The sequence below is a fragment of the Myotis myotis genome, unplaced genomic scaffold (assembly GCF_014108235.1).
Source record: "Myotis myotis isolate mMyoMyo1 unplaced genomic scaffold, mMyoMyo1.p scaffold_m19_p_3, whole genome shotgun sequence".
In the NCBI taxonomy this organism is placed as follows: domain Eukaryota; kingdom Metazoa; phylum Chordata; class Mammalia; order Chiroptera; family Vespertilionidae; genus Myotis; species Myotis myotis.
Window position 1 is genome coordinate 137,222,622 of NW_023416335.1, and position 13,946 is coordinate 137,236,567.

The following is a 13,946-nucleotide window of genomic DNA, read 5'->3' on the forward strand; positions in this document are numbered from 1 at the left end:
AGGACTCAGTGTCCTTAAGTATTTTAATACTAGAGGCCCAGTGCATGAAATTCATGCATGGGGGGTGGGGAGGCTCAGCCCAGCCTGCACCCTCTCCATCCAGGACCCCTCAGAGGATGTCCGACTGCCAGGGATGGGACCTAAACCGGCAGTCAAACATCTGGCAGTCGGACATCCTTCTCACAACCCTGGACTGCTGGCTCCTAATCACTCACCTGCCTGCCTGTCTGGTCGCCCCTAACTGCCCCTCCCCCACGATCCTGATCACCCCTCACTGCCCCCCTCTGCCGGTCTGGTCACCCCCAACTGCCCCTCTCTGCTGTCCTGGTTGTTTCTAGCTTCCCCCTCTGCCAGCCTAATTGCCCCCAACTGCCTCCCCCCACCAGCCTACTCACCCCTCACTGCCCCCCTGCCAGCCTAATCACCCCCAACAACCCCCTTGCCAGTCTGGTAACCCCCAACTGCGCCCCCAGCTGCACCCACCTGCCAGTCTGGTCACCCGCAACTGCCCCTCTCTGCTGGCCTGGTTGTCCCTAATTGCGCCCCCTGCTGTCCTGGTCACCCTACGCAGCCTGCTCATTCAGTCAATTGGTGGTCCCTCACTAACCCCCCTGCCAGCCTGGTAGTAGGCAGCCATCTTGTGAGGGTATGAGGGTTAATTTGCATATTACCTCTTTTTATATAGGATTCTATCAAAATGGGAACAATTTTAAGGGATGTTTTGCATCCTAACCTTTCATCATCCATCTCTAATTATGGTAAAACTTATTCTCAAGTTAATGTAATTTCAGTCATCTTGTTGACAGGATAGATAATTTTGAGGGTTTGGGGCCCTCCGCTTGTCTCATTACATAATGTTCTTATTTTTGCTCTCTTGAAAACATTGCTATACGCATTTGTATACTTAGTGGCTGTTTACAGGCATGCAGTATACCTTTTTCTCCCCACCTCTGTCCCATAGCCCTTTTTTTTTTTTATCCTCACTCCAGGTTATGTTCAGAAAGTAGAAGGGGAGGAGGGGGGGGAGAGAGAGAGAGAGAGAGAGAGAGAGAGAGAGAGAGAGAAACATTGATATGAAAGAGAAAGATGGATTGGTTGCCTCCTTGCCTCCTGTACACATCCAGATCAGGGATTTAACTCACAGCAACCTAGGTATTTGCCCTAACTCTATATCAAACCTGCAACCTTTTGGTACATGGGATGATGCTCCAACCAACCAAGGCACTTGGCAAGACATCCACAGTCCATCTTTCATAAAAATTTTCCAAACTCTTTGTGAGTCCATGTTCCAGGAGCACAATTCCAAAGAACAGCCAAAGGCAGAGGGATGAAGATATTGATAATTTAGGCTTTTATTATATCGGCTAGTGATTGTCAGCCAATATAGAAGTTAGAATGAATTGCCTCCCCAACAGAGTCTTGGGGGTAATGGGACATAGGACACATGTTTGATGTCAGGGAAGGGATTCAGCATCACATAAGCAAAGCCCCAATGGGACCAAAGAGAATAGCAGGCCTGGGTGAGAAGACCTATGAATAAGAAAAGAATAAATGACCTATGTGAGTGAGCAGAAGAGGAAACCCTCAAGTATCTGTAAAGTCATCATGATAAAGATGGTTAGCCTTGCTGTGTATTAGAATTGGAGCCAGTGGAAGGAAAATATAAACATATCTCGTTAAAGAAAAAAACTATACATTAGAGTTGTTCAGAAATAGAATCATCTACCTTAGGAGAAAGTAGTCAAATCAGTGCCAAAGAGGCTAACATCTAATTGTCAGGAATTTTAAAGAAAGCATTCAAGGTGAATTGTTGAATGAACCACAAGGGCAGTTCTACTCTGAGATGTCATGGTTGTGTCAAGTGAAGGTCTTGGGTGCTTCTGAGGTTCCTATGTACACATGATGGGGATGAGTATTGACAAAAAAAAGAGCCATGGAGAATGAGTGGGAAAAAGAGATCTCTGGAACAATTTGGTTTCGTTCTGTTTTAATACAACTCAGCAAGCATTTATTATCTGTGATGTGTAAGACAGCCTATTAGGCATATCACAATTTCCCCCATGTTGGTTCATGTAAGATATGTTTATTGAGTAGCTACAACAGAGTTTACATTCTACAAGTAGGTGAAGATAGAAAAAAGAACATGGCATCATGGTACCCTTGAAGGAGAGCAAATCTAGAAGGGAAGGAAAGCATAAGAAACTTTTATATTATATGGACAGGACTGTCCATTTGACTAATTTTTCTTTGAAAGAGAAACTGGCAGGCCTTGTACACAGAGAATACATTGAAAAAGCTTATGAAATAGTAAAAAGCAGATATATAACCCGAAGTTGTACTTCTGTCACTTATTAGTGAAATGATTGTTGGTAGGTTGAAATCTCTATTAGAAACCTCCATTTCCCCCTCTATAACATGGGGGTATATAGTTGTAAGAAACTGGCACATCAAGATCCATAGAGATTATAATGAGTTTGTTGTTTTAAATAGTTAGAAAAGTAATATAATTTCAGTGTCTATGTTTTATAAAAATACAAAATATATAAAATTAACAACTTACAGAAACATAGCTGGCATTAATATAATCCGATCCTGGAATACTAGCATCAGCTATCAGCTTCACTCTGTTATTATTATCTAGAAAAAAAAATGTAAGAAATCAATACTAATTCCATTTTAACTTGCCACTACATTTTTACAATAAATGAAGTTCATGATATAACATTCAACATTACAGATGGGTATAAAAGTAAAGTAGAAGTTCCATTTTATCACATATTTTCACTACCTAGAGACAATGACTATTAATATGTCCTTGCATATGTTTCCAGAGTTTTTTGTACATACTCATAGAAAATTAATCACAAACTGCTTTTTTCATTTACCTGTATCATTCCATATTAATGTAAACAATGATATCTAGCTCATTATTTTAAAAATCCATGTAGTATTTCATTGTTTGATTACATCATATTCAAAGGTTTGAATTAATGTCATTTGTTTTATAAAATGCTGAATAAAGATAACTGAAGTTTTTACATATATGTTGGAGTGTATTTATATATTACAGCAATAATATTCCCAAATCATAATGTGCATTTCAAATTTTGAAAGATAATCCCAAATTGGTAATTATACCAATTCATACTCTGAACAAAAATGTTCGAACAATTCTGTTTCCTCTTATTTTCACTACCACACATTATCAAACATTTTAATTTATGATCTTCTGACACAAATTGATATCTCATAATATTTATTTTTATCCCCTTAACTATAATTAAAATTTGGCTTCTTTGCTTGTTTATTGGCCTTTTCTATTATTTCCTTTTCATACTATACTACTTTCCTATTAAAAATACTTTACTAAAAACAAAAGTTACATGTGTCCTATTGTATTATGTATTAAACTTTTCCCCTTTCTTGTCTTTTACTCTATCAATCTAGCTAGCTATCTTATCCTACATAAAATATATATTTTTTGTAATCCAATTTCTCATTTCTTTTCATTATGGCTTCATTATAGCTGCTTTTATTATTCATGCGAAGGTGTTTGTCAACAATATTCCTATTTTCACAAATTAATTAATACTTTCTTCTGGAACTTTAATATGCTTTTTTTGCTTTTGTTTTAAGTATTTCAATCCATTGGGATTTATTTATTCATTTATTTATTTATTTATTTATTTTACAGAATGAAGTAAAATCTATTCTTTATTGTTTGTTTGCTTGTTGCCATTTGAAACAACAAATAAACCCCATTTTTTAACATTCCTCCTTCCCCTTCTAATTCAAAATATTACTTTATTAATTCACTAGACTTCTTTATATTATTTACATCTATTTCTGGAGTACTTATTCTCTTCTATTAATTTATGTGCTTATTCATTATTTAATACCAAACTTTTAATTATTAGAATTTTTAGGATTTGGAAAATGTAAATAACTCCTATTACTTTTCTTCAAAATATTAGATTTTTTTCCCCTGAAGATTTTTTTTTTACCAAGTTGGTAATATAATTACAATTTCCAGTACTAATTTTAAATAGACATGGGAATAATAAAAATAATATATTATTGCTAATTAATTATTTTGAATGATTTTTTTAAACCTTAATGAGAAGACACTCAATACCGGAGGAAAAATGGGAAAATGAGTTTAGGTTTGAATTCCAGATGATCTGTCTACTATCCTTCTTTGTTACCTCAGCTATAATATGTAGCTATATTTATTTTGTAGAATCCTCTTGAGGAAAACTTACATAAAGCTTATGGTAAGCATTCAATACGTTTTTTCATATTCTTAAAACTTGAGCCCATGTTATATGTTAAAATGACATAGCCAGATTGTTAGTAACTAATGACTTGCACAATGGTTTTAAAGTTAGAGATGGGAAATGTTTAGCAAATCCATGCTGATGATTATGTTCCAAAGATTCTGAATTTGGTATGATCAAACTATTTTAATGACATGGTGGCTAGTCCTAACTAAGGAAGGTTTCTATTCACTCGATACGTCTGTTTGTAACTATCTGAGTCAACAAGTTAATTTTTTTATTCCTAGTGTTGGAACACTCCTGAAGGTCATGATGTCCTGTCAAGCAGAGATTTGCAAATCTCTTCTGCAAGTATTTGTGGCTAATTCTAGCATCTTAAAGCCCTGTAAGCTAATATCTTCTAAAATGCACTGTGATATTTGAAATTCTACTTCCTACATTACTCAAGGGAAACAATGCACTTCACTGATCTGGCTCAGGCTGAAATTCAGATTCTATTAAAATGAATTCATTCTCTACAGGAGAAAAAACATTTCTGTGGCTTTATGGCTTCTTTGCAAACATAATGGGTAAATATATTTAGTCTAAACTCATTTGCTTATTCTGTGTGTGTGTGAAGGGGTGGGTGGTGGATGTACTGGACATAGAGGTGGCTGTGAGTTTACCACTTGCCATTTAACCCAGGCTAGGAAAGTGATCTTGTTATTCCCAGACTATAGATCATAAGGGCCTATTCTTAAGTCTTAGTCACTCATAAAGTTAGCATTTTTTTTGTAAAATAAGCAACCTACTGATTATTTACAATCGTAAGAACATATTGAGTGTTTTTCCTATTTCACTACTGGGCAAATTGATTTACAGGATTATTTCATCTGATCCTCACAATAACCTTAAGAGATAGAAACCACAAATAATATGTCCAGTCACTAAAGTAGTTAGTGGGTAAATAGGATCACAACCCAGGGTATTCGATTAGAACCCATGTATTCTTAACTTATTTTTTTTATTACTATACAGAGGGTATGTGTTAGTTGAATTAAAAAATTATTCTAATAACATTCTGGGAAAATATAAAATTTTACCTAACAAAATTATTTCTTATAGGACCTCCAACTCTTTAAGACAGTGGTTCTCAACCTGTGGGTTGTGACCCCTTTGGGGATCGAACGACCCTTTCACAGGGGTGGCCTAAGACCATCCTGCATATAAGATATTTACATTACGATTCATAACAGTAGCAACATTACAGTTATGAAGTAGCAACAAAAATAATTTTATGGTTGGGTCACAACATGAGGAACTGTATTTAAAGGGCCAGAAGGTTGAGAACCACTGCTTTAAGAGGACAGTTAAGAAAAGGGTTTCCCCGTACAAATCCATAGATATAGATGTAATATATTATTTGAAAAAGTACCATAGGTTTTTAGTACTAAAATTAAGAAGAAAGCAGAAAACAACTGGATATTATCCATTTGACTCTAGCAAAGAAAAAATGAAAGCATGAACTTTCCATTCTAATATTCCAGAACATCATTAATTTACAACATAAGTCCATCACTAACAATTATTTTTTTTGTCATAGCCTCAGAAATCAAGAGTTGGAATAATCATGTGCCTCAGTTCTTCCTGTTCTAAGGTTGTTTATTTAGTCCCATCAACCATCCTTATTCTCATTTAATCCTATAAGTAATAAGTTAGTACTGTCTGGTTATTTCATAGCTATGATGTGAATCCAGATAATAATACAGTGAAATCTTAATAATAAAAGATTGAAATATCACATTTAAAATATCTAACAAATTTTTACATATTTAAATTAAATATTCTTTGATGCTTGACAACTAATCAGACATATTTGATTTACTTATTTTACATATACTGACATATAATAAATCCATTCAGCCAACTATATAATTATAAACAAATATTAAATATTACATAGTAACTGTCCTTGAATCAAACTATAGTATTTATTTTCACAGAATACCACTGAGTGTGCATGAACTAGATAGTCTGGAAGAAATTTAGGTACAGATGAGTATAAAAATGTAATTTCTACAACTCTTAAACTTATGATGTATCCAACCCAAGTTAACTCTCTTAAAGGGAAGACCAAAGGGCCTGTTCAGAAATGTTATATCATAAAAGTTTGGAGATGTGAAACATTTCTTATTTTCTATAAGGTCTTATTTGTCAACTGCTCTTAAAGTCATTTACTTACGATTTGTTTTGTTCCAGAAAGGATTTTAGGATTAAAGTTATTTGTATTTTCATCCTATTCTAATTCTTGGGAATTAGCAGATTCCATTAGATTACTACCTCCTATATCATGTTTCCTTAAATTTTTTATTTCATGTCTCAGTTATCCTCTAGTTCTAGAATGTCAGAATTTGGCCCATTTTTCCCTATCCATATACTTTGTGACTTTACATTCTGTGACTGTGTCCTTCTCTAAGTCCATGTCTTTTTAGACAGAAAAGTTCAGTTTTTAAGTAAGGAATGTTCCCCAATATAGCTTTGAAAAGGCATAACACAAAGAGAAAAATTATATTTACTTTAAAATTAAGAATATTTTAAAACTTTAGATTTTAAAAAAAATTGACAATATTTAAAAACATCACAAGTGGCACTTTTTATTTCACAATATAAAGGGTATTAATATAGAATATAGATAGCAGAAACATGTTCAAAAATACGACATCATCTATATAGCTATTATTAACAGAAGTATGTTATGTTTTTTTCTTTAATTCTTAAAGCAATAATATGTTTTGTTTTTCTTATTGATTGAAAAACAAAGCCATTTTTAGTATGGTAAGGCACAGTTCAGCCTTATTTGTAAAACCAATCCTGGTAAGCATAAATGTACATTAACTTTATTCAATATATTTGGTTCTCAATGAATATTTTGCAATGCATTTTTTATATTCCATAAGAAAACAACGCAATTCTCTTAAGGGAAACTAATGCACAAAGTTGCACGTGAACTTTCTCTTTTTATTTGAAAACTTTGTCGGTAGGAAGATGTTAGAGAGTTTTGTTACGTGGGTTAAATTACAAAGCTGAAAAACTATTAGGTCTACAGTTTCTTGCACCTGCATTAAGTGAACCTTGTGTGACAAGCTGCAAACCATGTATGTTAACTTTAATAAAATTAACAAAGCAAAAATGCTATAATTTGAAAGTTGCTGCTAATAAAACACATTATTATAATTTAATTAATATGCAATAAAATATATTTAAGAAATGAAAAAAAGCTAAGATGCATTTTGTGGTCATGTTAAAGCATTTCACAGCTAAAACCAGAGATGGTAAGAGCACATACATGGCTTTATGTTTGGAAAGCGGTTTTTTGCTCGGTTCCAAGGCAGATCGGCATCAGTTGAAGAAAGATCCTGAAGAAATTTTGGTAATTCCTGTGGAATGAAGTCATTGCACAGTTTACATTGATGTCAAAGGTAAACAAGAAATTCCACTTAGTAAAAGAGCATTCTTTTTTCTAAACTCTTTTATATGTAAATTGAAAACTCTCCTCAGAACTGTAGAAACAAGGTATAATTAACCTTAATGAACTTACGTAAACTTTCACTGAAAACATCCTGAATAAAAGTGGTCAGTTGGGCTATTGCTCTCTGGTGTAATTTCTTTATACTTTGGGAAGCTCTAAGATGTGGCAACCATGTTAGTGTCCCTTTCCCATATTTTCTTAGTGGTTTTATTATATATACATATAATATTATTTAATATTTTAATGTCTACTTAGGAGGGGAAAGGAGGCCAGTGATTTATTCTTTGTTTTTTCTCCTCAGGCAGTGTGATTTCATGCCTAGTAATTGGTACAACACTGGTCAGTTTGAGAAGATGCCAAAGGTCAATTCCTGCTTTCTGAAGGCATTGCTAAATCGAGAGTAGAATGCAAAGGTGCGATTAAGAATGATCAGACACAGATGAAGGGTCAAGAAGATCTATTATTGACATTTTGGTGAAAAATCATGATATCATCTATTCATCATTAAGAAAGTTGGTGCTAAAAAAGTATTCATTATTGTGTTGAGCTGACATTTACATTTTCGAAATTTATAATTTTTCATTTTAGAAATGTCTCAACTTGCCAAATTCCTTAAAAGCTACTAAAATATTTGTTTTTACAATTCAACATCATTATAAATTATTTATTTTAATTGAATAATTCTCCCTCCCACCTTATTTTATCTCAGAAAGAAAATCTGGACAGTCTTATGCAGGTGGGTAAGTGTTAGAGCATAGGGACAGTGTAAACATCTGAATGTTGGCATCAGAGGCTTAGGAAAAAAAAAAGAGGGATCCTGTAGCTTCCATGTGTCACAGCTTTGGGAGCATATTTGAAAGAGACAAAGAACTATGTGGGAGAGGGGAGAAGAAAAGTGAATTGGAAATTACCTGAAAAGTGGTACTTCTGTAATTATTTCACATATAAATGTCCATTTATAGACTGAAATGACTGGCCTTGATAATCAATACACAATTACCAGGCTGACTGTTTGGATAGTAATGTTACACTTGATGGCCTCAACCGTCCTCCCTACTGTTAGCTCTTTCTTCTACTGTTTCCTCTTTTCAGTGGGATCACAGTTGGACTGTTTTGCATCCTTATGCTCTTGCATTCATTCCCTCTCTCTGGAATACCTTTTTCCCTTCATGTACTCATTGGATTTCTGTCCGAAATTCATCTCAAAGGTCACCTTTTTGTGAAGTCTTTTCTGACTGCTATCCTAACAGAGTTTATCCTCATTTCTTAATGAATATCTCTGTCATGATACAGTGCCTCTGTAATCTTAAATACATATCTGCAGTTATCATAATATGACCTTCTTTCTGTAGGAATAATTGTCATAATATCTAACACTTGTGCCAGCCACTATTCTTAGTATTACACATGTTCAATCATTTTAGTCTTCACAACTCAATGAGGTAGATGCTAACATTTTATAGATGAGGACAACAAAGCACAGAGAGTTTAAGTGATTTGCCCAAGGTCACTCGGGTATTAAATATGGAATTGATATATATCAAAGTGCCAAATACAATGCCTGTCATATGATATGAGCTTATAAATATTTAAAGTATAATACGTGAATATAACCTGAAGTTTTTTCAAATATATGCATCAAACATGCATTTGTTTATTAAAACATAATTTTGCTTTAACAAACTTAATACAGCATTAGGATAAAAACATTAAAACAAATCCCTTTCATATATATAGATATATTTATATAACATATACACAAAACCTATGTATTTATAAAAAAACGCTCCAAGTTCTTAAAACCATGATCTCCAAAAGAACTAAACTAGAAACTTTCTCAGTATAATATATGTGAAAAAGTTATTGCTAATAAAACTTTTCATCTACTCAGTCATGCATAATGTAATTATATTCGCTTCTATTCTAGTGAAATTACACTTTCGTTTCTGAAAAATTGAGAGTTCCTGCTGTGTAAATGCTAAAAAGAGTTTTATGGTACCACCGATTTTGTTAAGTCCAGACCAATATTACTTAAGAAGCATAACCAAAAAGCTGTAGGAAATACCATTAATCTTCTCACATTTTTTGTTATTATTCCCTGAGAGGCTGAAATATTATAATGCTGAATCATTCAAGCCAATTGTTCAATTCTTTGTTTCATAAGTTCACACACTATATGAATTTCATGAAAAAACAGTTTTGGTGACATTTAGAAATCTGCTTTATTTTCATAATACAAAATAATCATCTAAGTTAGGAAAGATGCTTACAAGTCTTAAAATAACTTGTAGATCTGATATCTACCTTTCATTTTAAAATAGCTTCAATTTTATAGCTATATAAAATGCTAAAAGCAACAAAACTATTCTTAACTTTTAAATAGTTTTTAGGTGACAAGTTCTTTACTAACTTTCCATAACATGAGACAGTATTATTTTCATAGTAACTTAAAAATAGGCCTTGTAAAACATGGACATTCCTTATCTATTTTTTATTTTTGGACAGTTCTATAAATAACATTATTTGTATAATCTCTGGACACATCAACTTCTGCTCTCAGGTTCCCCTATACCACAAACATAAACTAAGCTGGCAAATATAAATTGGAATTATTTAGTTTCTATATTTAAAATAATTACTTAAATATAAACTGCATTTATGGCATAACCCAAGCCCCATACTCAAACAAAAAGTAATGAATACAAGTGCTATAAATCAGCATCTACATCTGAATGAGAGAGCAGAGAAGAAACGAGGCTAGGATGCTATCCCCGGGAGGTCTGAAGAAGTGCACCTTTCCTGACACAGTAGGTGAATAATTCTGTTCAGGTTGCACCAGAGGCTGCCCAGTGTAACATTACTATCCAAACAATCAACCTGGTAATTGGGTATTGATTATCAAGGCCAGAGTCCTTCATGGCCTTGCATGCTTAAAGTGGACATGAAATGTGACACATGAAACGACCAGAGGTCTGGCAATGTTGTGACAACTGTTAGTAACATACCGAAAATTCTTCTTGAAACTTTAGGTTGTTGTTTGTGCAAAGCTCTTCAACATGTTGTAGGAAGGATTTCTTGCTGATCGGCCTCCAAGCAAGAAAAGGTGTAAAATGGAGTCACATTAGGTTGTGTTCTTTCACTTTAGTATGGCACTGGTTAGCAAGTTAAAGAACAGCAGACATTTCAAACCCCATAAACCACCCAACTCCATAAAGTCACTCTGTCATACTTACAAAATTAACTTTTCTCCTTTAAGTGCACTTTCTTTGTATTCATGGCTCAAAATTCCTTCTATTTTTAAGTGACTTTAAGTGAATGATTTAACATTTTAATGAAGAAAGTTTTTCAAGTAAATGTAGGGGCATAAAGTTATCATTGAATCCTCAAGCACATAATACCTCTTTGTCATACAGAAAACATTTTATACATTACAAGGTTTTAGAAGATATAAAATATTGCAGTGACCTCATTCTCATAATGACATGGCTTTTAAACCCCAAGGAGTTTAAATATCCCCGTATTACTTCCCAAGCTAAAATACAGACATGCAGACTTCACCCCAGAGAGAGAGAAAGCATTTCTCCAGTTACCATGCAATTAGTCATGCTTTTATGATTTATATCCAGCCTGGAGGTTTTTCTAACAAACATACAAGAAAGGAACCATACATTATGATTCATCAAATCAGAGAGTCTAAAGTTGATATGCAAAAAGAAGAAAAGATATTTGATAAACTTACTTGATGGATTTTCTATAACTAAGTAACCTGCAACAGAGATTGTGTTAAATGCGTTATGAGTTGAGGGTATGGCTCTTTCTAAAAGAGTTCTAGATTAAAATCAGAAAAATATAAACCAGTTATGTATAATGTGGAATGCTTTTAACTGACATGTGATCATTATTTAATATTCTATTTCATTTTTAAATGTCATATATTATTTGGACCCAAATATAGACAAAAGATAATTTAGCTTCTCTTTCAATCTAAGAAGGAACTTTTCTATATTGCTTGGTATTTGGGGCACTACATTAAAATGGGTCACTTTTTAATATATTGCATAGTATTTAGTGGTATAAGAAAGTTAATAGGAATTTAAAAAATATTTTCTTTGTCCATAGAGAATGCTCAACAAGGAAGAGTGGGTCATTGAAAAATGACATCATATTGCCTAAGGCTTGTTTCATGAATGAGTTTTGATGAACATATAATCATAACAAAAATCACAATCATTTCAGTTATTTTAAACATATCTTTTGTGACAGTTCATTGGTCAAGTTATTTATACTCTGAAAAAATTGAAATTATTTCTAGCAGCTAAATAGACTATGCAACACACAAATTCAGAAATGGACACATCTTCAGTAACAAGTTTGTCATGCACAACAAATTAGCACTGCAAAAACACAAAGGCCACAAAGTATAATGAAATAACGTGAAACATATAACATAGTTTTAAATTTTATATATTATTGGGGATAATTTTACTGTATTCCTTCAATAAGAATCTTTATAAGAGGATGCTGTGTGAAGTAAAGGATGAATGGAAGAAAATAGTTAGATTGAAAAACATGGCATAATGAATATTATGAAGATGGTCATCAAGGAGTGCGTTCAATGAAAAAAACACGAGTCAAAAAGAAGTAATTCCATTCTAATACAGGGATTGGTGAAAAGTACTGGGGTGGTGGAGCAAGTATTATCAAGAAGAATGATAGAATCTTGGCTAATACTGTAGGTGTCCTCAAGCAGAGGGAAACCTCTCCCAGCTTCAGGCTGGAACCTGGCAGAGCATGCCATTATCAAACATGGCATGACAGTGATAAAGTAGCAATGTTAGAGCAAAGTCTTGGTGGGTGAGCTTGTGGGCTTTCCACACACCCTCCAGTGATTCTAAGAAGGCAACAGAGAAATTCTGACTCCAAACGGATATGGAGATGGCTGAATGGGCTATTACATCAGAAGAATCCTTGGTTTGGAGACAGGAAGACAAAATCTGAAATAGAGGCCTTGGAAATCCTTCAGACATGGCAACAGTAGGAACTGGGGAAACAATTGGAAATAACTACCCCTTAGCAAAGACCATCAAGAAAAAAAGACACTGTTGCCAAACCGGTTTGGCTCAGTGAATAGAGCGTCAGCCTGCGGACTCAGGGGTCCCAGGTTCAATTCAGGTCAAGGGCATGTACCTTGGTTGCGGGCACATCCCCAGTGGGGGGCGTGCAGGAGGCAGCTGATCGATGTTTCTCTCTCATCGATGTTTCTGGCTCTCTATCCCTCTCCCTTCTTCTCTGTAAAAAATCAATAAAATATATTTAAAAAGAAAAGAAAAGAAAAGAAAAGAAGGCACTGTGGCCTAAACCCACACTACCCAAGACCCTTTAGATGCCTGATGCCTGAATGCTCCTATGCCATGATGTTCCTCAGAAATAGGAATGGAAAGGGAATTAGATTGGGCAAATCCTAATTAACTGAGCTTCAGATAGAAATAAATGAGATACTTGAATTATCAAACCTATTTCCCTGTTATCAAACAAATGAAAATTCTTGAATTGCATGGAGATAATTTTTATAGCCACAAGGAACATTTTTCAGTTTGTGATTGGTGAGATTCAAACGAACTACATCTGATTTAATTACAAGCTCATGGTCCATTTATTTAAGGACAATCAGACTGAACAGATTCTCTCTTTTCTCAGAAGATCCAGGATTGCTTGAGGATCCAGGCTAGACTGGTAAAATATTTTTACTGGAATATCTAGAATCTGAAATAGAGCTAGTTTCTGGTCAGCCATCAATAAATCATTTGAAGAATCAGTTATGTTTAAGACATTCCCAAAAGATGTTAAACATGAATAATCATATGAAAATATAAATAAGCAAGAAAGAGCTAAAGCAACACATTGTTATTCATATTTTTATTCTTTTTTCATTAATATCTTTTCTCATTTAGAAATTATAATTAAACAATTTTTTCTTTCAAGTAAGTTGTTTTCAGTGAAAAATACTACAGAAAGTTTGTTTATAATAATTCTTATTATTTTTTTGAAATATTTCTCTAAAAATACTAATTTTAAAACATAACTGGCTAACTATTGGACTTGAATTAATATTTGTGAGGCTTCAAATACCTGCTCCAGTTACATTATCTTGAGCAAGTTAC

At 33.8% G+C, this 13,946-nt stretch overlaps 1 protein-coding gene and 1 long non-coding RNA gene across 3 annotated transcripts in view; one reads left to right on the plus strand and one right to left on the minus strand.

Moving 5' to 3' along the window:
* LOC118651460 overlaps positions 1-4,795 on the plus strand; it is a 45,214-nt gene extending 40,419 nt beyond the window's left edge. For both annotated transcript variants that reach the window (XR_004966247.1, XR_004966248.1), the window contains one exon: positions 4,565-4,795. This is a non-coding gene — a long non-coding RNA (uncharacterized LOC118651460). The remainder of the gene's footprint in view (positions 1-4,564) is intronic.
* The window catches only part of PTPRQ (protein tyrosine phosphatase receptor type Q), a 246,130-nt gene that overhangs the window by 18,149 nt on the left and 214,035 nt on the right, over positions 1-13,946 (minus strand). The window contains exons 45-47 of the mRNA XM_036300643.1: positions 10,791-10,872; positions 7,603-7,693; positions 2,561-2,637 (exon numbers count right to left, since the gene is read on the minus strand). Of these exons, the coding sequence (XP_036156536.1) occupies positions 2,561-2,637; positions 7,603-7,693; positions 10,791-10,872 (250 nt within the window). The remainder of the gene's footprint in view (positions 1-2,560; positions 2,638-7,602; positions 7,694-10,790; positions 10,873-13,946) is intronic.